This window comes from Metopolophium dirhodum, chromosome 7, assembly GCF_019925205.1.
Source record: "Metopolophium dirhodum isolate CAU chromosome 7, ASM1992520v1, whole genome shotgun sequence".
NCBI classification, from domain to species: Eukaryota; Metazoa; Arthropoda; class Insecta; order Hemiptera; family Aphididae; genus Metopolophium; species Metopolophium dirhodum.
In genome coordinates, this window is record NC_083566.1 from 38,127,934 (window position 1) to 38,154,865 (window position 26,932).

Consider the following 26,932-nt stretch of genomic DNA (forward strand, 5'->3'; position numbering starts at 1 on the left):
AAAATAACGTTTAAATTATGTATAGATGATGATGAAAAAAACTAATAATTACAGTTTTTGAAACACTAAACTACAACCATAATAATATATACATGTACCTATACAGTTAAGTTGTTAAAATTATATTTCCGCATACAAGGAGTTTAAAATATTTTTTTATATCTAGATTTTATGTTTAGTAATTTACAGTGGACAGTTAAACTTAAAATTAAATTAATTCTGTTTAAAAACTCATCAAACCCGGAGACTTAAGAAAACGTAGGTATTCTGTAAAGACTAAAGACGATAATTTTAACTCCGATAAACTTGTTGTTTGTGTTTGCAATTAATTCACATATATTTATCATAATTCAGGATAAGCCAAGTATTAATAAAGTATGTTTCTATAATATTCTATAGATTTAAACAATTTTGGATTTAAAAAGAAAAGCGACTGATTTAAAAATAATTCGTTCTTCTCAGTCTGTAAATATTTACCACATTTTTATTTTAAACTCGTTTATCGACTCATATATCTGTAGCATATTTTAATTCGAAGATTGAATTCCATCGATAAAAAAAAAAATAAAAAATATTTTAGACGAACCTTTGTTGGAAAATGAAGTTTTATTCCAAGTAGGGTAAATCTTTTGAATTGTGGATTATTTGAAAACATCAATGGGTAAATGTTGTTCAACTTACTTTTTACTTAATTTATGACACAAATAAACATTTTACAGTTGTACAGTATATATATTATTATGCACTCTACATTCTCTATTATATATTTCGATAGCCAAGCGAGAAATGTATTGGCCTAACAATTATGTGTTATTTTCATTTTGATTTTTATTGAATTTTTTTTGAACATTTTTTGTTAAAGAAAAAAAGTGCCATGTGATTCTTTCTATCGGCTAGACATTGATTCTTGTTGTCAAATTGACGAGGGGGTTGTTCGATTTTCTACAACACACAGATAGGTAATTTTCGTATAATGAGTCGATTGAATCACTGGTATTTATGATATACTTAATGATTATATTATTTAGGTTTTAACTATAGTCAGGTACTTGGTTATTTGTTTTTTGTACGCCTTGGTAATTATTGTTACGTACGTAAATGGTATACATTGGTACGTGGTGGTTAATTAATGGTAATTAGTTATTATCCAACTTCGTGAAACGAGAGACTACTATGTGGGATGATATGTACAAGGAAAAAATGTACAGTGAAATATTGTAAATATTCTATATGTATAAATATATGTATATTATGCACATTACAGTCACAAATAATGGTAAAATAAATGCATTCAATCGTCCGTCTTCGATCACATCAGGAGGGATCAACTCGGGATCATCATCACCCAACACCCATGGCGGTCGTTTATCGTATTTTTCACGATAACACGTCTTGAAGTAAGAACTTTGGCATTGTTTTATATTTTCCCCTCCCCTCATAGAAAGTCGGGTTGCCGATGTTTTTTATGTATCATACAACATTACAAAAGTCGATCAAAGTTACTCGTACGAATCAAGTATTCTCTTATTCGTAACACCAACCACACGCTAAACATACAAACGACCACCCTACACTATAATTCAGGTACGTACCTTCAACTACAGCACACTATTTACGAGGAATCCGAAGAATTCGTACTCGTCACCGTCGGTTGTCGTGGCGCATATACGGTATAAATTGTACCGAATTCCTCGTGTTAAATCTACAATTACCGGATACCGCGGTATATTGGTTTACCACGTGGTAGTAGGTAGTAGATACAGTGATAATGGAGGTCGTACATACGCTGCGTGTTTTATAACACGCTATAATAATAACAATATCGCATACTTTGCCCCACCGTAATATCATGACCCTCGGTCTGTGGGGTATTCGAATATTGCTTAATGTACCGGTCCGCGCCAGTGTACCTACACAACAATAATAATATTATATTATTATTATATTATCGTGTATGGCGGCGTTGAGGCGAGCTATGGACGATATGACGTATAGACTACACATAGGTATTATATAATGTGTATAGCACACGTGTGTATTGTTATAAATGTTTTCAATTTTAATTTTTTCCAAACAGACTCCTCCAAATAGCCTATATAGGCACATAATATAAAATATATATATGGTACGTATAAACGGAATCGAAAACAATGCGGCGACGTGTTAATAATATTATACCGGGGTGAGGGTGTCCACGCAGATCGCCACCGGATGACCCGGCCGGTCCGGCGCGAACCTGACCGGACGTAAACCAACCCCTTTCTCCCTCTTTTACCCTCTCTGAACCATTCAAATCACGGCCGTCAATAATGTACGCTGCCGGGGAGACGTACGCTTTTGTACGCAAAGGTACCCGCGACTGTTGTTATTATTATTATTATTATCATTATTATTGTTGTTGTTGCTGCGTTTTACATATTATTATTATTATTACTATTATTATTACATAGGGCCATATTATAATAATATGTGTGAGTTGTACCGGCCGATCGCCGTCGCGGTATTATTCGCACGTGTTTCCGTTCCGACGAACTTCCACTACAGATACGGCATATTGGTATAATATTATATTATAATACCGTAGAACATTACAGTGTATGGAGGTACGTTACACCGGTGTGGGAGCTGGTAACTCGCGTATATTGTTGTTGTTTTCGGTTGTACGAGAAGATCACGTCATTATCGTAATAATTATTATATTGTATAAAGCGATGGGGCGTGCGTGCAAAGGTCGAAACGGCGCAGCGTATTTCAAAATATCCACCGTCTATATAATATATGTATATTATATAGGTAGGTAGGTAATAGTAATTATTATTTGCGTTTCCGCGGAAAACGCGTATCTGCGGCAGGTTAGGCATCGCCACCCACACACCCACTGCCGCAGAGTTCGTGGTAACCCGCATCCGGTTTACGCGCCGAACCGTACGCATCACGTTTTAAACTAAGGCGCTTAATCCTCCCGCGTACTACACGAGCACACGTCGCGTGTTCATTTCCAATAATATTGTAATACGTGTTACATAATATTATATACAGAGCCCTACTTAGGGATTTTGGTGCCCGGGGCTAATATTTTGGTGGAGCCAATTAACTTAGATTATAAATTTGGTTTTTTATATTCAAATTATTTTTAAGATAGACACTATACCATAATTTAATGTTGATTGATATAAATAAATCGTATATGACTGTATTACAGTAAATTACGGGGACCCTAATTATGTCGGGACCAGGGCTGTAGCCCCAATAGCCCTAGCCCAACCCTAAGTAGGGCTCTGATTATACAACATTATCGCCCCCCTCCCTTGATGAAGTAGTTGATTTTTTGCGATTTTAATTGTTGTTTGCGTTTGTGGTTTTACAGATATGGTATTCTGCGCTGCAGAGCAGACTCCAAAACATCCTACCTATACTCATATCAACTATTGAAATTACGTAGGTTTGGGTATAGCGATATATCGCTGTTATGTTACACTTGACGCATAAATGTGTCAGCTGCTGGAACTGCATAATACTGTAACATTAACAATGCAAAAAACATTCAAGGTTTTAGGAAAATAAATAGTTTCTCAAAGTTAAAATAATCGTTATTTAATAGATCGTTGTTATAAATAGTATTATGTAATTTATATTCATGGCACTATGCTAGGTTAGGCTAGGTTCAATTTAACCTAAAAATAAAATCATAAAAGTTCTGATACGTACTTAGTAAACACGAAGTGTATTTTTGTATAAACAAAATTGGTTTAGTAACTTCCCTTTTTAATTTTTACAGTTCAATTTCTATTGAACAAAGTTTGTCCATAACGATATAACATTTAAGAGTATTTTTCTAAAATTCCCAAAGGGTAACATTTTCAATCGATTAACATATACTGTCGAACGTTATAAAACTTAATATTATTTGATCATAATTTGTTAGTTTATACAAACTTTATAAAGGTTCATTGTGTTGAACTTTCAAATAGTTTAAAATTAAAAAAAAACATTTTGAATTAATAGTTAAAAATAATCAGTCATGTTGAAAATATATTCATATTTTGATCAGATTCAGCTAATCGTATGGCCATGCAACTATTAAAATCCTCACATTATTTTTTTTATATAACATACATGCATTATATTAGTATATACTTCACTTTAGAATATAAGTAAATACCAAACATTTTAATAATAATTAATAATTAATTTTAGATTGCACTCAAGATATTTTTTTAAGTACCTATATTCAAAATTTGTTCACTTTGATTTTATAACTTATTGTTGCAGCAGCCTACATGATAATATAATAAATGTAAGGCACAGATATAGACTCAATTTCTATCGTGTTTACTGTAATAAATATTTAATAGAATGATATGAATGTAATACATAATAATATTATAAATATTAGATCGTGTATCGATATAATTTTCACTTCAATCATTTTCCAAGCTCTAGGGACGATTCTATTATGTGTTCATGCAATCATATAATTCATGCCACACGATTTTGACAAACTTTTATTCCAAACGTTATTTTTTATTTTTTTCCCTCAGGGTTTTTACAAAAGTTGCTTTGAACTTTTAGAGTTTAGTTGATTTGCCTACCTCAATTTACCAATCCGTGAACGATGAAAACAAAACAAATACGATTTTTCAATTATTTCCAAAAAAAAAACAGTTTCCATTTCAAAATAGCAAATATAGGTACATTTTGTTGAACTCTCAGGTCAAAAGTAATATAATATGTACATTTTTTTATTTTTAAAATAAAAATACTCAAAATATTTATTTTTCAAATAAGAAATGTGATTTATAAAATAGTTTTTCTAGGTATAAAATTTAAATTTAAAATATTTCTTTCACATAATTTTGTTGCTGCTTTTACTATTTACTATTTAGGTAGTACTTTTCTTTGTCGTTTAAAGCTGGTTCATTATTATTACTTGATTCAAACATTTCCATTGTTACCTACTAGAATTTTGATTTTTATTCTAAACTAAATTACTGTACTGATTAAAATATAAAGTGACAAATAATCTTTAAAGAATAATTAATAAAACACGCTCGTCAAATATTGAATTCTTTTTTTCTTATTAATTAGTTATCGGATTAATAACTGCAGCTCTCAATAATCACTTTTAAACAAACATTGTACCAGGTAAAGTAAGGCACGGTGCATATTATCATAAAAAAATGACTGACAGTCAAAGATAAACAATACCATAACAATTTTAAGGATCATTAATCATTAGTGAATAGTTGGTCTAGTCAAATTCTACATTATAATAAATATTTAATAGCATGAATTATTTTTATTTTATTATAAAATAAATAACACAATAATTAAGTTGTGTAGACTATATATATGTAAGGTATATTTTTCCAATCCAAGAAAATAACGTTTAAAAGTTGACTGTATATAATATTAAAACAGAAACGGGAAAACAGTTATTTTGTATATGTTGTATTTTTATACCATGGTGTTTAAGTATTATATAATACCATAATATAGTAGATAGTATATATTTTAATAGGGTATGACTTACAGTCACTTTTTAGGTACAAACTGAAGCTTTTCAACTACCTAGTTAACGAGATTGAAGAAATCATAAATTCTAAAGTGGAAATTGATTTATTACAAAATCGTTGTTTAAGTATGCTGAGAAGGGAGGATATGGATAAGGATATACACTATCTGCATCCAATGAACCAGTTATGCGTTCCATCTGGCGTTCTTGATACATAATTGTATATCATTCTACTGAAAGACGCAACAGTTGTCTATAGCGATATATTATAAATTATAACTTATACACTATAAACTAATTCGTAGGTACTACAAGTTCCGAGTTCGTATTTTGCACTACGTTGACATTAAATAGAACAGTTTTTAATGTTTTAAATTGTTTTATTTATTTTATACTTTGCTCAAATCATCATATTATACAAATATGATGCACTTTATTCGTCAGTTTTTTGTCGAATATCAAGCAAATCACTTATGCCGCCTTTTTTCACGTGTTATCACAACTGAGGCGGAACACTTATACCACCTGTACATATCATGTAGGTACCTGTAAATTCATAGCTACTTTACAGATTATGTTAAATTATATACGTATACGCCACTATTATCCCTAAAACGTTAAACTGTACCTTTCCTATAATGTCCTACTATGACGTCGTTAGAATTACATTTCATTCTAAGAACTTTAGTTGCGCATTTCGTTTATTTGCATATATGGATCGACGCATAACAAAATGTACACTGTTCCATTCGTGCAACTAATTTTTATTCAAAAACGCGGTCTTGCGAGGGATTGTAACGTATTTTTAATTTTTCTCCGGTCGTTTTAGTGATCAAATGATGAAAACATAATCGTTAAATTGCACGTGCTTATGTCTCGGAAAACGCGCATTACGCAAAAAAAATGAAGTCTGATTCCTTTTTATAAATAGAACACAAATTTATATAATATAGTAGTTAAAAAATATAATACAGTTCCTCGTAAAATAAAGTCTGTACTATTGTCACTTATGTGTGTGTGGAATGCACGTGCTACGCTTTGATGATTATGAAGAGATTTACAGAGGTCGAAAACGTCAAATTAAAAAAACAGACATCGTTTGAAATTCGATGAAAACACGTGGAAAATATTATTCCTGAAAAATCGTAAACACCGCGGGGGTGTAGGGTGCGCATAATATATACACGTCTAGGGGTATAGGACGCTGCAGGAAGGCGTCTCCAGAGAGAATCCGTAGAGGTGAGTTAACTATAATATTATGTATCTATATATATATCAAATACTATGCGCTTCTAACATAAAATATTGGATATAATAGAATATATATTATTCGCATTCGACATTCGTGTATTATCGTGTTTCCGCTTATAATAATGCTACATTTTACGTATAATATTTCGTAGTGTTTTTGTATATACGGTACAGACATATATATACAGACGTATATACACGAGTCTCGTTAAAAAGCAGTGGCGGCAAACGCACCTCGTTAAAAAAAAAATACCGTAGTACCGACCACTGGACAACGGTGGTATAGTGCCAAGGTTCATATTTATTATATATAAGAAGTAAACGATGTAAGTACACTACAGAGTACAGAGGCATCCAAAATGTGAGTTTCACTATTTTGTCTATAGGAAGCATCCGATGGCTGTCTACGTGAGGTTGTCACGCAGCAGTACAAGGAAGGTTTTAAAAGTTTAAATACTTCTCCCGTGCTACGAAAATTGTTTGGAAAAAAAATTAAAAACCATGACTTTGTAGACTTAAGTAACACGTATATTTTATTGTATACGAATATAAACATTACAAAAAATTACTAGTTTCTTGTTATTTGTTATTGTTTTTTTATTTTAAATGGGAAAATATTTATCGGATGCTTCTTGTATTACATAGGGCTTAATATCTAATATAATAACAATATTATTATTATTATTATTATATTATAGAGGTGTAAACAGCCTAGTAAGATAATCCTCGTCGTCGTAGTAGTAGTAATTTTTGGCCCTGGTACGACCGAGCACCCGTCCCCCGTAATACTTCTTACATCGGCTATACTGCTATTATAGTATATTATTAATAATATTATAATATTGTAGCTATAGTGCCACATCTACTTTCAGCTTACAATATATGTTTAATCTTTGTAATAATAAATATATTATTGGGAACTAAAACAAAAAATCTGTTCAACGTTCTGAAAAAATGAAAAACAAACGTCTTGAATTTAATATATCATATATGTATTATGTATATAAATATAATATATCTGGAAGTGGGGTTAAATATTATACCCTGGCTTTAACTATCAACTTGTACTCAAGTACAGACATGAGGCATAAGTTACTAAAGTAGGTAATAACGGCACTTCGGGCACGAGGTAATTTCCGAATGGTAAAATAAACCACCAACCACCTATTATATACCTATATAAAAGCCGAATGTGTTTTTTTTAAAACCATGAAAAAAATAAAACAAACCTCTTCAATAGTCCCCTCCCCCCTAACTCGTTGGGATTCATTTTGGTTTTATGTCTTGATTGCATGGTGTCAAATATTGTGTGTGTATGTGCGTCAGCTTGTCAGGCGAGATTTTACAATCCGATGATACAGTAATATTGTATAACTAACGTAATTTTATTATTATAATAATAATAATAAATACTTATGTCGTTTATATACACTTTTGAGTTGTATAGCGTACAAATTGTTACTTTTGTATCTTGAATGAAACAATAAATCTACCTACCTCTTTTACACTGAGAATAGACATAAGGAGACAAAAATATGAAAAAACTTTAACGCATGGTCAATTGTATAATTCTTTTTTTTTGTTTTTTATTGATGATATTGAAAATGGCAAAGCTACTGCGTAAAAAATATGTAGGTAAAAGTTTCAAAATCTTCGCTATAATATCTAAGTATTCAAATTAAAAAGGTGGGTAAGTGGATGTCGCTCTGTTGTACAGTAGGTTACAAGTGGGTCACTGTAATAGATGGTGTTAAATTTGAATTCAATGATATAATATCATTGTATAAGAAAAACGATTCTGAGCGAAAACGGTCATGTCAGCATATGATATTACCAAGTATATTTGATGATATCATTGTGAATAAAGTAATTTATATATATCCTATTTACGTGGAGCCTTGTTTTCAATTTCCAATCCTTAGCTATAAAAGTTGAACACTTTATACATTTTAAACTACAAAATAATTATTAAATTATAAATTTGATAAATTTTGTCAACATTTGAACTTTAAATGCTTATAAAAAAAAAATTGTGCCTATGTATTTTAATATTTTTCAACTGTTATTAGAACGATAATATATCAGGAGCCTTATATTAAATTTTCACGCTTTGTTACCCAACAAATAAAATTTTATTGATATTTATAGAAAAAAACCTAAAAAAATTGAAAACTGACAATGTCCGTAAACTGCTCAAAAAGAGTCAAAATATTTGGAAAAGGTTATGGTGTATAGAAAATGCTAATATAAACATCCAGTAAAATGTTCAAGTATCTACAGTCATGCGTTTTTTAATTACAACAAAATAAGAAAATCGTTACACGAGAAATTGAGTGAATATCAAATGTTGTAAAAATATGAACTTCAAACGCTCATAAAAATTTAATTTGACTTTCTTGATACTTAGATTTAAAAAGAAAATTTTTTATGAATTCTAAACTCAAAATAATTTGCTAATTTTCGTGATTTTTCCGTATTTTGTCAAGATTTGAACTTTAAATAAATAAAACAGATAACATTTTATTGATATTTATAGAAAAAAAAACTAAAAATATTGAAAACTGACAATGTCCATAAACAGCTCAAAATAAGTCAAAATATTTGGAAAATGTTATGGTGTATAGAAAATGCTAATATAAACATTCTGTCAAAATTTCATGTAATTACGGTCATTTGTTTTAGATTTGTACCAAAAACCAAAATCTCGAAAACACATTTTGCGTAAAAATTCCTGTTTTCCCTTAATTTTTCTTTTGTTTTTCACGTCGCGTTTGAAATTTACTGAGACTTTTGACCCGCCAAAGTACCAACTAGATTCACTTTTCTATCAGAAAAGTTACTGTTGAAGAAAATCCAAGCACTTTTACTGTTCTAAAAGGTGATGACAGACACAAAAAAAATAACGGTTATCGGTGTTGTTATTTGCACTCAGAGAAACTATTAAAAAAAAATCCAAAAATACCATTGAAACTCAATTTCAACAGAAAAAGATAACTTAATAAAATCATCACCGAAAGACTAATACATTATTCTTCACTTTGCTCAGAATATTAAATAATATTCATAAAAAATAATAACACATCTCTATATATACTACATTACCGCTTAGTTGAACTGATCAGAACAAACGGCCAATAGAGCGAATAAATTTTCGATTTTTAAATAAATGATATTTATTTTATGATTGTTCTTTTTTTATAAAATATACAATAGGTGTTGAAAAGCTATTGGGGAAAAGGGCGGAAACATTTTCATGACCTAGAGCGACCAAATCTTGAGTACTTGGAACCTCCACTCTCTTACAACAGTACCACTCATCACTAAGCATTTAACGATGTTACTAGACAATCTTTATCGCACAAGCCACAAAGTATACCTCACGTGTTATAATATCCCGACGACGCGTTCAGTAAATCTTATCAGAGACTATTTTTTGATTCCTATAATATATATATACAGTTTCTCAATTTATTCAGTTTTTTTTATTGCGGAATTTGTGTTGTTATTTCATCGCCGCCAAATCAAAACCCAAATGAAATTCTATGATAAGAAATGTCCATTTCTCTTTCCACGTCTTAAAGCTTGTTTTCAACTTATATAGAAGGTGTGGTTATAGCAATATAATCTTATACGTAGTATATACAATACACTACTATGCTATATACCTACTGTTGTTCGGCCGTTTGACAAATGAGTAATCTTTTCGGGCAAATCTTGAAATCCTAAACAAAATACTTTGCAAAAAGTTTTAATTTCAATTCTAAATTCGTAAGAGAAATTAAATGGGAAATATAATATGACCATGGGAAAAATGTATCTGAAAAATAATAAAACTCGGATAGAAATTATTGTAGAGACATCGTACGAATTGATTGAAGAAATATCAAGAACCTGCCGAGCTGTAGAGCTACCGCACGTTATAGAATGAAAGCCGATGAAATTGACGATGAAAAGTTTGATTAGTTTTCTTTCGTAAATTGTCTCTTCTAAAAATATGTATACAAGAAATTTAAATATTTTTGCCTGAAAAGAAATAACTTACAATGTATTAAATATATTGACTTATTTTTGATCTTGAAACAAGAAAATTATTAAGTAGGGAAATTTAGAAAAACAATGTTTAGAACCGTCAAAGTGCTCTAAACATTTAGTAGGGTAGTGAAGAATTAATAATCTACAGTCAGAAATTTAACACAAATTTAAAATCAGAAATTTTGTATTTAAATTTTCAAGAAAGTTATAAAATAAACACTAATATTTTTGATTAATTAATTTCAATATCATCATAATTCCTTCTAGAACCAAAAGTTTTGATCGAATTTTATTTTTATCGTAAATATACGCATTCAAAAATATATTATTGCATAAATTCTATTGATATGCTGCAACATTTTTCAAATTGAGATAATCTGTTATCTATACTTATAATAGTTATAAAAAATCAAATGATTTGACTATACAAAATTTGTCCAGTAAAATTATTATTAATCTTGAACTATTTAGCTATACACAATACTCGCATATAAATTTAAAAAAAGGTCATTAACATTGTTTAACTTAATTTATAAAAAGGTATCTATATATGATTTAAATAACGCAATGGGAATCCATTTTGAACTGTTTGGGCTTATTTTACTTGAAAGTTGAGGCTTTAAATAATTGTTTACCTTTCATATTATAGAATTTCATAATGTTTATATATATATTTGTTATTATTATGAACTTTTGATGACAATAATTGATTGTGCATAAATCACTAATGAAGTAAGTTATTGTTGAAAGCAATTATTCCAATTAAAAAATATAATAATAAATCAGTACCAGGTTAGGTACCAGGAGTTTTATATATATATATATATATATTATATCTACGCCAATTATAACTAAATTAAATTAAAGAATGAATAAAAAATTAAATCGTAAATGTTCTCATGATACCTATATGTAAAAATGTTTAATTTTCAAGTTCTGCACGTATAAAGCTTATTAAGTATCAAAATATTTAAAAACTCTATCAACTTAATTAAATTCTAAGATAATTAATCAGTGAATATTTCAAGTTCTTATCTTAGATCTTTAAAAAGTGGTAAATGCACACAAAAAATGGGGAGTGAATACCCTTCCAGATGTAACGAAAACCAAAATCTCTCCCGGGTAGTATTCCGTTTACTCACAATAATTCAAGATAACTTTTCTGAAATTCCAAAAATAATTTTTGTGTATAATTATTTCCAATTCACTGAAGCATTTTATGAAATTATTAAAATCAGTCTTGCCTGAGCTGAAATTACCTATTGGTTTTGAACTGATGTCGAAACTGGAATATTTACTCAACGCCAGTTTTAACAAGACATATTTTTTTTTTTTTTGTAATTCAAAAATGAGCAAGCTTAGATACTTGAAATTTTCATTTTATTGATATAATCTATTTTTAGCTATGGTATATTTTTCAAAATAATTTTGAATTACTTATAGATATTTTAACAAACAATAATATTTTCGATATAATATTATGTTAATATCAGTTTTTTTTCTAAATAAATAATAGGTTGAACTTTTACAACGTTCCTTATGATTTGTTATTACAGCAATTGAAAATCTAGATAGACGATAATATATAGCCACAAATTGTTTTTTATAAACGTTTGAAATTACAATTTCAAATAAAAATTAATTAAAATTATAATTAAATAGCCAAGACTTAAAAATGTAGGTAATACAAGGTTTCTCATAAATAATTCTTACAATAATTTAAAATGTCAACAGTAAATAGTCATATTTTTTTTATAAACGTTTGAAGTTCAATATTAATTGATGAAATTGGATATTTAACAAAAAATAATGATTTTAGATATTTTTTTATAATGCAAAAAATATTAATTGCAAGGATATGAAACTGCCTTACTAAAATTATTATTTTCGATACACAATGAAATATTAAAAACATTTAGATTAATTTAAAGCTATTTATACATTACATCTCTATTCACACTATTATACTGTACGGGAGTTATAAGTTATAAGTTGATAACAATATTGTTATATAGGTAAAAGTACCTATTAAATAATATAATAATAATAATATTATATTTTATTATATTATATTAAGTTGTATGTTACACTTATCTATTGTAAATTGTTATCTTGAATCACTATTATTAAAACCCGAATGGCGTTAATATACAAGTAAATAAATAATAATAAATATTATATCATATATTCGATGTTTTGAGCAAAAATTAGCTTAATACACCGTATTACTAATAGAAAAATAATTTACTTATAGTAATATAAATAAATTATTGTCTTCTACATTCAGAATCGTGTTTCGTATGCGATCCGAATGATTATTAACATTGCATTCAAGTTTAACACATCCATTACAGCGACCCACTCAATGACGATGTAGGTACATTCAAAACCTACAACTATAAAGTAGAGTGACTTACCCGGTTTTTATATTTATTTATGTATAATAATTTCAAAATTAAATGCTAAATGAATTTTATGTGCAGGTTTTATTATCAAGTAATAACTGCGCCGTTTTATAATAACTGTTCAAAATGTATTTAATTTTTTGTGTAGTTATAGGTAGTTATAGTGACGAATGAAAAACTTCCATAATATTTACGAACAGCTGACCATACAAAGTAATATATTATAAAAGGTGGACAAGTAATAAAAATATGCATGAAAAAACTAAATAGGGGAATCATATTTCTACTGTAACCCTCACTGAGAAAATCTCCTGCGTGCGCCAACGATTCTAAATCCAACATATTGACCTTATGCGTACCGACCACAATTCCATGAGAATTAAAAAAAAATTTTTTTTTGAATGTAGCAAACACTGATTTTCATTTTATAATACAAAATATACCTCAAACGGTCTCAAAATAAAGCACAACTACAGTTATAATTAAATATCTAAACAATATTAATTTAAATATCCACACTATTTATTATATTGTTTTATAATTTTTATAATTTTTTTTCACCAGATAATATTAGCGGTGTTTAGTATTTTTATAAAATAAATTGAAAATAATTACGGCTTTTCTAAAACAATAATAATGTATACAGTACGGTTTACATTTCGATTTCAACGGAAAATAATATTGGGCACATTTGCTACTTCCTAAAATAAGAAAACAAAAAAAAACATGGTTATATAAAACCAATTACTTCTCCGTTTTAAAACGAAAACAATTTATTCCTATTTTGAAAATCGTTAAATTAAAAGAAAAATATATTCATACTCTATACCTACTTTGAAATATTTAGTATTTAAATAACAGCAATTTCGTTACTGCATTTAATATTTCTAAAATGGTTCAGTTTTTATACAATTTTCATCCTAGTATACCTATATAATATTATAAAATAAACCATGATTTCGTTTCCTAATTAAAACAAATTTTATTACCTGACTAGGAAAAAGGTAGACAGTAGACACTATATACCAACTAGATACACTGATCTGGGTAAGCCACACGTAGGCATACCACTGATGTGATGTAGGTGTTTTAGACTTTTAGGAATACGGATGTGAACAATTAATTTGCAAGCGATATGGTATGATCATGAAATACATTTATGAACACAGCATATTGTTTTAACACTAGTACACTAGATATATAAATATTAAATGGGTTTTACAATTTACTCTAATATGCAGTTTATAAAAAGCGTATTCTTGTTTTGAATTCTATTTAGAAATGTTTTCTTGTGTTGAATAAATACCCTTCAAAGTTAACTCTTTTTGGTTTATTTCGACCACATCTCCACCATTCAATCTTTTCATGTGCTGTAAGTTGTTTATAACAATATAAAAAATTCAAAAATGTTTTCAATAGTTCTATAAAAAATGTTTAATCTAATTAAAACGTTATTTGAGTCTTTGAGTAAAACAAGGAAAACAATGAATAATTTCAACTTTACTAAATATTAAACACTTTTTGTTTTAACGATTTATTTTCTTTATAAATGCAATCATCTTGCACTAGGAAAAAAATCGTGTATATTTATACGATATCGTAACAAAGTGTGAAGTTAGTTTTTAAATTTTCAAGAAATTATTGTAAACTTAAACTTAATCTTATTATTCATACAAATACAGTTTGACTCCAACGTAAAATTAGACATGAATTTATGGATGTTGCCAATACACGCGGTGGGTAACAGGTTATGAAGTATTATTGCGAGGTATGAACTTTATTTTGTTACTACGAGACCACTTGGTACCTATATAACATGCGATTTTTTTTTTTTAAATTGACTGAAATAATATTATTTTGATAAAACGCATAACCATGCGTTGGTACTTTGGATTTAACAAAAAACTATCGGATCTACAATAATAATAATAGTTAATATAATATGATAATGTTTTCGAGTAATCCACGACAAAAACCATTCATACCGGGCATTTGTTCTATTAAAACCACTTACATAGTATTTACTATTTACTACTTCCTACGTTTTGTTACACCCCATTCGTGAATTTGCTCACTTCATGAACTGGGCATCAACCAGTTGTTGATTATATAATTTCCTACATTAAAATTAATATAATTTTATTATAGCTTCGATTATACTCTTACTAATAGTAGATTTTAGAAAGCCCGTATACTATCATTTTTTATTTAAATATTTCCGTGATTTTCTATTTTTAATAATTTTTTGAAGATATATGATAACACGAACAATGTATTTATATCACTTGAATATTATGAATTTTATTCAGGTTACAAAAATAATACTATTGTACGATCGTGAAATAATAGCGAATATAGTATTGAAATCTCTAGCTCATAACTTACAGGTACACGTAATTCTCTGGTTACATTCATAATAATATTATTATTATTTTTATTTTTGATACAGATATTAAATATAATTTTAAATATTGAAAACAGCATTTGGAATTTTTCCGTTTTACGAATGGAGCGTAACATGACATAATGAGACGTAATAAACCGTCTTCGGTAGAACGATTGGTGTCGTACAATAAACGTGTATATGTTTACAGTACCTATAACTTAACCAAAATAATAATAATAACAATAATAATAAATGATAAACGTCTTACCGACGATAAGCTCCCCACGTGACGGCGACACGGCTGAAGCGACGACGAGTGCGATCGCGATCGCGACGAGCACATGCCCGGGACCTGTGTACATGACGATTCAGCAGGTCTGCACCCTTAGCGAAACAGGCGAGAACTGACGCCACGATGTGACGGTCGCGTGTCTCGGCCGGCGCGGCGTGTATCGGGTGCGCACCGACGAGGGTTGTTGCTCCGCCGCCGCCCGAAGTTTTTGCCGCCAAACGTGGTCCGCCGCCACCGCGCCTCCGCCTATAATAATAAACCCTTTTGCGATCACACCCCTTCGGCCACGCCGACATAATGAAGTCATCGTCGAAACGTCCGATTCTCGTCGAAATTCTACCGCCGCAGCGACGGATGACGATAATAATGACAATAATAGTGACAATACTGTGTGCGAGCATGTTATATTTTATATTATATATTATATGTCTTTATGACCCACACACGTTGCGTAAACCGTTTTCCGGTTTTTCGGCACGTTCTGCTGACTACATTTTATACATTTTACATATTATATACGCCTTACCTTAGGTCTATATATATCGCGGGGATGCATTTTATCAGACGTCAGCAGACGTGTGGTGTCCGACGCGACCGCAAACCCTATAATGTCGTGTATGGGCATAACGCATTCCCGATAAATTCGTAGGTACTTTTCCCTTTTTGGCCGCTTTGTTCTTCAAACGATCGTTGTCTATTTCAGGTGAAAAACAAATCACGTTTACGTTTATCCAAATCTAAAACACCATCAAAAATAATATTCATAATAATATATTTTGGTATACCAGACACTTTGGATTCATTCAGAATTTTTATAAAGTTAATTTGATATAATATAGTTGGTGAATTTACTGGGCATTTCAAATTCCATCAGAACTTAATTCTTACAATCGCATTATATCGGTACGGGGTGGGGCTGGCGACATGTGCAAATTTCGGGAATGCGTATAATAGACGAAATATTGGTTTGCAAATTTCGACAACTACCTTGCAAATCGTTGCTAATTGGCTGCTAAATGATGGTTCAAGAAAAATTTAAAAATGTGTTATCGATGATATGGGTGGGGCGGGAGACACATGTCCCCAACCCCACCCTTAGTTTTTTTTTATTTTATGATTCAACTAAAGGCTTGCAAATTGTGAAAATAGTCTTGCAAATTGTTGCCAATTGACTGCTAAATGTTGAGTTGAAAAAAATGTTAAAATTTTTATTGGGTGGGGCTGGGGACATGTATGTAAACTTCAAGCAATCGCATATATATATATAGGTATACATTACGTGTACTATATTTTAAATATTGAGGGTTTTAATTACACATTATACTTCGTTTCGCAAAGATGGGCAGTTAATTATTATTTTTCAATTAAATTAAAAATTAAGTTAATAGACATTTTTAATACATCAATAATTAAGTTTAAAATTAAGTTGACAAATACCATTAAATTAACTTAATTTCTAACTTATTAACTCGTTAATGTCCAGCCTTGACGATTCGTTTTGTGTATCGTTCAATTACAACTGCAAGTAATGTTGAGGTTTAGCACACAATATTTGAGTTTAAAAAAAACATAGGTACATGTTGCATCATGGTTGATTATGTTTTTAAAATTAGTCCTAGTCATTAATCAACCTCACATAACTCATCAAGTTAATAATTGTATATTTTAAATTTACAATTTCATAATTAAAATAAAGGTGTCTATTGTAATATGTCTAAATAATAAAGGTATACCAAATAATATTTGTTATCAGTTTATCTATATATATAAAACTGAAATTAAAAATCACTGGGTTTAAGGATGTTATATGAAATGTCACACACCAATATTGATCCAAATTTAATTATAAAACGAGAATGCAGTGTGGTGCCTCCTTGGAGGGTTCCAACATTTCTTGTGGACACCAGTCTAGCGGATCATAGTAAAAAAGAAACGTTAAATGTTATATATACAAATTTATTCAATGAAATCATGGACTCTTTCCCATCTAAACCTCAAATCTATACAGATGCCTCCGAAAGGATTTTCAAAAATGTTGCGTTTTAGTTGAGTAATTAACGATTATAATTATTCACTGCCAATACGTGATAAAATTTCTATCGTAAATCTCAAAATTCCTGTTTGAGCACCTACCAGGGGTGATCACTCCCCTTTTTAAATTAGCCTATGACACTCACAAAGAATATGGCTTCGTATTGGTGAAAGAATTTTCGAAATCGATTCAGTAGTTTCGGAGTTTATCCCGAACATAAAAACAAATGCTATCATTTTATAGTATAGATAAAAATGAATATTTGTGTGTAGATTAGACCTCTGGGAAGAAGATAGGCTAATTTAAAAAGTGTTAAATTTGTTTTTTTTTTATTCATCGGATTTTAGTACGGTTGCGTTAGGTTTTTGTATTAATTGATCATATTAATCCTCTGAAAGTGGAATTAAGTAAAAATGACAAACTTTGTACAATTTTGATACTTTAGATTTAAATCATACACTTACGTACAAACAGCACGGGGTCCGCGATCTACCGCAGGTAGATTGCCTACCTGGTAATATACTGCTGCGAATCAGAATTTTTATTCCGGGCAACAGAAAAGTTAAAATAAATTTTAAACACCATACACCATACACCGAATATTAAATAACGAATTGAACAAAGTTTGAGTCACATAGAATTGGTACATTTAACGGACAACGAAGTGCCAACGGGATCAGCTAGTCACTTATAAATATCAAAATTAAAAAAAACATTTAAATGTATGTAAGTACTTTCATTTTATCTTACCACGATCTATTTTTTAAAATTTTTTAAAGCTCGTTATTATATTATTGTACAGTAGTAAGTGCATCAATTTTTTCGTTTGACCGAAAATAGTTAATTATTTATTTCGTAGGGTTGCCGGCTGGTATGCAAATTAACATTAATAAGTATAAATGGTATGTGGTAACATAATATTATGATTACAAATTTTCAATATTGGTAAAAAATATAAGTCTAAATATGAATCAGATGTTATCTCATTGGACCGTAAATAAATATAGGTATAACATTTTGGTGGAGAAGGTTAAGACCTAAATAATCGTGTAGGATGTACAATACGTCGTACCTAAACGTGTGTCGTATACCGATTGTAATTTATAATGCTAATGAAAAATAACTCTGTCCCCAACACCTAGTATATCATTGAATAAAAAATTGTCAGGATGAACATTGTCTGGACCAATCTAACACTGGACACATTTTTTCTAGGTTTTCTTTAAACATTTCACTGAAAATACACTGAAAATAGGTATAAAAACTAAACTTATACAAAAAATTAATTAAATAAATACAAGAAATAAAAGAAAATAATTAATACGATAGTAGGTATTAACTGGTATAAGGTATAATTTTCTAATTTCTTAATAAGTAGGTAAAAAAACCAATTTTTTTTAAAATGTAATATTTATGTTGGTTAAAATATTATTTAAGCAACTTATACCTATTATCCTTTTCATATTCTTAAATTGAAAAAGCGATCACCTTATTATGTAATATAAATATATAATGTATATAGATACCACTAGTCACTACAGCTAGCCTGCGAGCATAGGGTCACGTGCATTACATACCTAAGTATCTGTTTTGCTGTCCTGGTGGCGAGCATAAATTAATATGTCATAAAAAACGATTTTAATAAACGCCATTCGACGTATCTTTTTTGTCATTATATTATATGGAAATATATAATATCGTTTTTAATGTCTCTCGTTGATATTCTTACATGCACAATTTTCTATAACCAAAACGACCCCTCGGAATGTAGCAGCCGCGGAGACCCTTCACATTCCATAATATTATTTTCTACCGAGACGAATCCGCTCGTTTCACAATTGAACTTTGAAGGCATATATGTATGAGTATACTTGAATTAATGATTAAATAGTTCAGCAACAACTTTGATTCGTTCCAACTTGAAACAATCAATACTCACATTAGATGGATTAACCATCACATAAAAAGATTTCTTTTTTACTTTTACAATAACTGATAATATTGTGTTATTTATTTAATACAACTTAAATAAATTACTTCGCAATATTGGTATTAAGTGCTTAAGACGAGTTACGACATCTTATAATGTGTAATAGCGTTTCGATCACACATTTATAGCACACTATTAATTAAATGTTGCATTCAACGAATTTACGACGGTGTTATATTTTTTTTAAACAATTAGTGCAATTCAAAAAAATATTACAAAAGATTTTAAAATGTCTCCAATTCAACAATTATTACATCAAATTTTTAACCAACCAAATCCACTCTAAATATAATATACCATTCAATTAGCAGTACTAATATAATATTATTAAAGCACAAATTATTATTTTTAATTTTAACCATTCATAAATCATGTACATTACAAAATATGTTACAATATAGTATAGGTACACTGAACAAAATTTTTTTTAGGATAATAATATAGTAGATAATAATACCCATGTTCTTTTTTCATTAAATTTTAATATATTATGTTAAAATTATAAAATCAACAGATTTCTTTACTTACGAATAAATAATATTTACCTACTAAATATTATTTACAAATTAAAAAAATATAAATACATTGGTAGGACTACCAAATATATATTTATATAGGTATATTATACGTTTATATTATACATATATAATGCATTATAAATTATTGCAATAAACCTATAGGTATAACAAACAAAAATAATTAAAATTTTAGAGAGTGCTAATATAAACGTATTTATATAAACTGTTTTAATAGTTAATATATTCAATAATTAAACGCGTGTTTTTTTCTCTTATAATTTACGTACATTGCCTCGAGTATACTTAATATATAAGTATGCTTTTACTATCCTTTAGTCTCTTCACCACGTAAAACTAATTTATTTATTTTTACTTTTACCTTGTTAGTTCTTCAGTTTGTTTTCAAAATATTCTCTTTTTAACTTGTCTTAAATTTAAACTACTGGTTTTTAAATATTATTTAAATAAAAACTTGTAAAAATTAAACGTTTAAATAATGCCAAAAACAGATTTCAGAAAGTATTAAATTAAATTAATTTGTTTCTGTTTTTTATTCTGATTAAGTTCAAAAAAAAAAACAAAAAAAAGATTAGGTAAATCTATTGATTTAATTCAGGTATTTATATATTTTTTAAATAGAATTAATAATTTCGATAATTGGACGCATGGTTTTATTATTTATTTGTATTGTTCAAAATAATTATTTTAACTATGTCCATCATCTATAATAAATTAAACTGTCATCTTAAAAAATATAACAGACCTTGATTTAAAATTATATTAGGTACCTACTAAAAGTTAAAAGTTAGACTGGTAATTTCGAGAGTTTAAAAAATAAATTACAATCATCCAGAAAAATAAAAGGCTAATAATGTGGATGAATAACAAATAAATGTAGGTATATTAATATTAATATATCTGTTTATAAAATAATATAAATGTAAATTGTATATCGTCTACAAATTAGTTTATGTTTATATCTATTAAGAGGAAAGGATGTTATAACGCACTATTTGTTTTCTCTCTCTGACCCATGGGCAACATAGTAAATTTTACGTTCACGATAATAAATATAACTTATAATCATATCAATTTCTAAAATTAGAATGAAATGACATCTTATAAAATTTATAGGTAAGATTATTATCTCGGGCATCTCATAGGTGTTTTATTAAATTTTAATTTTAAAGCGAGTTATTAGTATTTTAAATTGTAAATTGTTTGTACATCTTAAAAAGCTCTTAACTGACTTTAAAATTAAAATTTAATAAAACGCCTATAATATATGACCTAGGTAATAATATTAACTTTAAATTGTGTATTGAGGTAATTTCACTCTAATTTGAGAAATTAATATGATTAATATTTATAATCAATATTGTGAACGTAAAACTCGCTATGTGGGTAAAGAGAGAAAACAAATACTGCGCTGACATCCTCTTAAGTCCCATAGACAAATTTTTTAAATAAATTTAATATTTATTTACTGATATTTTAGATTCTTAGTGGAACGATAAATGTATTGATTTTACAATGATGCGTGTTTTTTTATTTTTTTCAGTATCTTTTCTGACAGGAAAGTGAATCTAGGGGGGTCAAAAGTAAAATTTTTCCAATATTTTTCAAAATCGCCGTGAAAAACAAAAGAAAAATTAAGAAAAAACGATAAATTTTACGCAAAACCAATTTTTTGCTAAATCGATTTTGGTTTTTGGTGTAACTCTAAAACAAATGACCGTAGATACATGAACATTTTACTGAATATTTATATTATCATTTTCTTTACACCATTCAATTTTGAAACTTCAATAATTTGACTCTTTTTGAGCTGTTTACGGACATTGTCAGTTTTCAATTTTTTTGTTTTTTTTTCTATAAATATCAATAACATTTTATTTGTTGGGTACAAAAGCGTGAACATTTAATGCAAGGCTTCTGATATATTATTACAATAGCAGATGAAAATATTAAAAATACATAGGCACAGTTTTTTTTTTATAAGCATTTAAAATTCGGATTTCAACAAAATTTATCAAATTTAAAAATTAATAATTATTTTATTTATTTATTTATTTATTATAACAATAAATGGGACAAGCCCTTGAAATTTTAATACAACATTAATTAATAATAATAATAATAATACACATACTTAGCACTTAAAGATAATAATAATATTTTGTAGTTAAAAATTTATAAAATGTTCAACTTTTATAGCTAAGGATTGAAAATTTAAAACAAAGTTCCACGTAAATAGTTTATATCAAAATACTTTATTCACAATAATATCATTAAATATACTTAGTAATATCATATTATCATACGCTGTCTGGCCGTCTTCGCTCATAATCGTTTTTCTTGTACAATGGTGTTATATCATTGAATTCAAATTTAACACCATCCATAACAGTAACCCACTTGTAACCTACTGTAAAGCAGAGCGACACCCACTAGCCCACCTTTTTAAATATGAAATTATACTTAACATATAATAGGTATATAATAAATAAATATTATAGGTAGGTATAATACAATAAATTATAATACATATTATGATTATTAAAGTAGTCGATAATGTATTGATATGTTTTTATTGATTCCAGATTTATTTCTCAAATGGCTGACTATAATATTATGTAAGCTAAATAAAACAAAACAATAGAAAATAAATAAGACTTTCTCAAAATGTGGAATAAATTAATAACCTAATTATATTTAGGTAAGTAAATTATTTTTCAAATATGTAGGTAATTGATTTTTTGTCATGCCTGCACCGAAAGTTTGGTTTTCAATAGCGGTTGAAGCGTTGAAAAGCGTCCTTTTTCCGTCCAGCGGGTGGTAAAGTGGAAATCCCAAAAACTGCTGGGAGGTTAAGTGGAAATCCCAAAAATTGCCAAGCGGTAAATTGGAAATCCCCAAAAGAGCTGCGCGCACATTTCACGCGCGTATACCCTGCACAAACAAATACCACGGTCGTCGGTCCTTCAAAACAAAAACTTTTGGTTTCATCTTATAATCATATTATAACCTCCATGCGTGACGCTTAAAATAAATAAAACCAAATTGTTTCTTTCATGAAATATTGTTGTCGTATAATTATAGTCCAATTGTTGCATAGATCCCTGCCGTAATCGATGAATGCAGAGGCGTGACAAAAAATAGTATGTGTGGCTCGTGCAGGAAGGCAATTTCAGTCTTGGGCGAAATGCGGCCCTATGTCGTCCACGACTGAAATAGCTCACTTCCCGCCCTTGCCACACAATATTCTATTACACTGATTTAACATTCAATCTTACAATTGCAATTGCATAGAAGCAAAATTATGATCGTTAAAAACTAACCTGTATTTTAATCAAACCTATGATATATCTTACGTAAGAGCTTAAAATAATAATAATAATAATAATAATAATGCTTATATTATGCAAGCGACTTGAATACACGGTTAGCAGTGAGTTACATTTGTCAAAAAAAAAGCTTCAATTAAAAATGTAAAACCAAATAAAAGTTTATAAATAGTTTTTCGTAAAAATACTGACCAATTAAAGTTTAGCTAGTGGCGAGATAAAACTAGTTATTAAGAGCTAATGTTATACTGCAGTAGGTTATATCATTAATACCTTGGAGGACAACGACTTGGGAATTTCGGTGGAAACGTACGATGTGTTTTTTTTTCCCCCGACACAAGTTATGCTTAGTGTATAAGTCTATAAATATACATTTAACTTGGATCTTAATTTAAAAAATAAACAAAGTTAATAATTAATATGAATATTATATACCACGAACGTTAGCGTTAAAATCAGTATACCTAAACATTCCAAACTAATTAAAAACACAGTGAAAATGAACTATAACTAGGCTAATTTGTAGAATTAAATTAACAGGTATGAATATAACGTATAAAGAAAAAAATCATCTGTACCGTAAATCATTGTTTAATTTTTAACGGACAGTGCAAATTAACTCAAAACTAACATAATAATAGTAATAATAATAATAATAATGATGATGATAAACTGTTATCATTACAAGCTTCACCCTTCTATCACCAGGGTAAGTTCTGTAACGAATTTGATACAATAGTTGGGAACTTTCATACAGGGCATCAAACAAAAATGATGCTGCACAATAGCTCATAGTACCTCCGTCCACCACAAAAAATTATCCTGGACTGTAAAAAAAAACTTATTAGAAAATTATGTTTTTTCAAATAGATAATGATAATAATTTCATATTTCATAGTTACGACGTTAATATTTCAAATGTATTGATATTATTTCAGTTAAATATTTAACACGATAAAAGTGTAATTAATGGTAAAAAAAAAATATAAATCATTTTTAAATTTATAATTTATAAAGGGGATTAATAATGAGATACTTTATTGGTTATTCCGAGTCACTGTGACTATTCCTATATAGGATTATACAAACATATAGGTAATTTAGACGCTACTTAAAAATGTTATTCCTTTCAACAAGGCGTGTAAAAAATCGGCTAAAAATATTAGAAGATGTTTCGAGATCTTTTCATTGCATTAAAATAAATTATAGTAACAGTAATGGACTATTATAGAGCACGAATTTAAATTCAAATCACAATTTTTCTAAATGTTCTAAACATTTCTTACAAAACACAACATTTGTATCAAATATTAAAGAATTTTATAATGGACCTTTATTTTGCATTTTTTCAACTCTTGCGCACTCGAATTTTAAATAATTTGGTTTAAATTATTAAACAAATTAAATATTATTTAATTTGCTGTGTCACTTTATTTTTATTACGCATAAAGTATTTACCAATGTACCTACCAGATAAAAACGACGGCTGCTTGCATGCATATATTTCGTCACGTGCAGGCAGACACAAATATATATATAGATCGTTTTATTTATGACTTGCATAAAAAACAAAACATGCATGATCATACAAATTCAATAATAAAAAAAAGTGGGTAAGTGGATGTCGCTCTGCTGTACTGTAGGTTACAAGTGGGTCACTGTATAAAGCATGGTATTAAATTTGAATTCAATGATATAATATCATTGTATACGAAAAACGATTCTGAGCGGTGATGGTTTATTAGTGTGCATATTTTATATTATATTTATATTGTTGTTACTTATTAATAATAAGTTATTAATTATTATTAATACGGTAGCCGGTTAATTGAATTAATATTATAAAATTACAACAGAATAACTAAAATTGTTATTCTTGGTTATTTAATTTGTAATTTTCCCCAAATTTGGACATAAAACAACTATAAAAAAACTGTGTTTTTATTTTTGAGATTTTTCGGTTACAGAATAACCTATTTACTTGGAACCTTGTTGTAAATTTTCAATCATTAGCACAAATTGATCATACATTTTTAACTACAAATCATTTTAGATTCTGAGCGAAGCGATGAATGTATTGATTATACAATGATGTGTGTTTTTTTTTTTATTTTTTTTTTTATTTTTTTATTTATTTTTTTATTTTTGTGTCTGTCATCACCTTTTAGGACAGTAAAAGTGCTTGGATTTTCTTCAATAGTAACTTTTCTGATAGGAAAGTGAATCTAGTTCGTACTTTGGGGGGTCAAAAGTAAAAATTTCCCAGTAGTTTTCACAAGCGACGTGAAAAACAAAAGAAAAATTAAGGAAAAACGGGAATTTTTACTCAAAATCTGTTTTCGAGAAAATCGATTTTGGTTTTTGGTGTAACTCTAAAACAAATGACCGTAAGGACATGAAATTTTGACTGAATGTTTGTATTAGCATTTTCTATACACCATAAAATTTACAAAATATTTTGACTCTTTTTGAGCTGTTTACGGCCATTGTCAGTTTTCAATTTTTTTAGTTTTTTTTTTCTATAAATATCAATAAAATTTTATCTGTTGAGTAAAAAAGCTTGAAAATTTAATAGAAGGCTCCTAGGTTATTGTTTCAAAAGCAGATGAAAAAAATTAAAAATCCTTAGTCACAGTTTTTAATTATAAGCATTTAAAGTTCAAATGTTGACAAAATACGGAAAAATCACGAAAAATAGCAAATTATTTTGAGTTGAGAATTCATAAAAATTTTTCTTTTTAAATCTAAGATTTGAAAATGTAATATAAGATTACTCATAAGTTTGTCTACCTTTATCAAAAAAAAAATGTCTAGAAGAAACTTAAATTAAATTTTTATGAGCGTCTGAAATTTATATTTTTACAACATTTGATATTTACTCGATTTCTCATGTAACAATTTTCTTATTTTATTGTAATTAAAAAACGAATGACTGTAGATACTTGAAAATTTCACTGAATGTTCATATTAGCATTTTCTATACACCATAAAATGTTGAAAATATTTTGACTCTTTTTGAGCTGTTTACGGACATTGTCAGTTTTCAATTTTTTTAGTTTTTTTTTCTATAAATATCAATAAATTTTTATTTGTTGGGTAAAAAAGCGTGAAAATTTAATATAAGGCTCCTGATATATCGTTCTAATAGCAGTTGAAAAATATTA

The 26,932-nt window shown here is 28.4% G+C and overlaps 1 protein-coding gene across 1 annotated transcript in view; it reads right to left on the bottom strand.

The window, feature by feature from the left end:
* The window catches only part of LOC132948391 (neurotrimin-like), a 191,783-nt gene extending 175,797 nt beyond the window's left edge, over positions 1-15,986 (bottom strand). The window contains exon 1 of the mRNA XM_061018830.1: positions 15,858-15,986. Within this exon, the coding sequence (XP_060874813.1) occupies positions 15,858-15,951 (94 nt within the window). The 5' untranslated portion in view covers positions 15,952-15,986. The remainder of the gene's footprint in view (positions 1-15,857) is intronic.
* Positions 15,987-26,932: the final 10,946 nt, after the last annotated feature.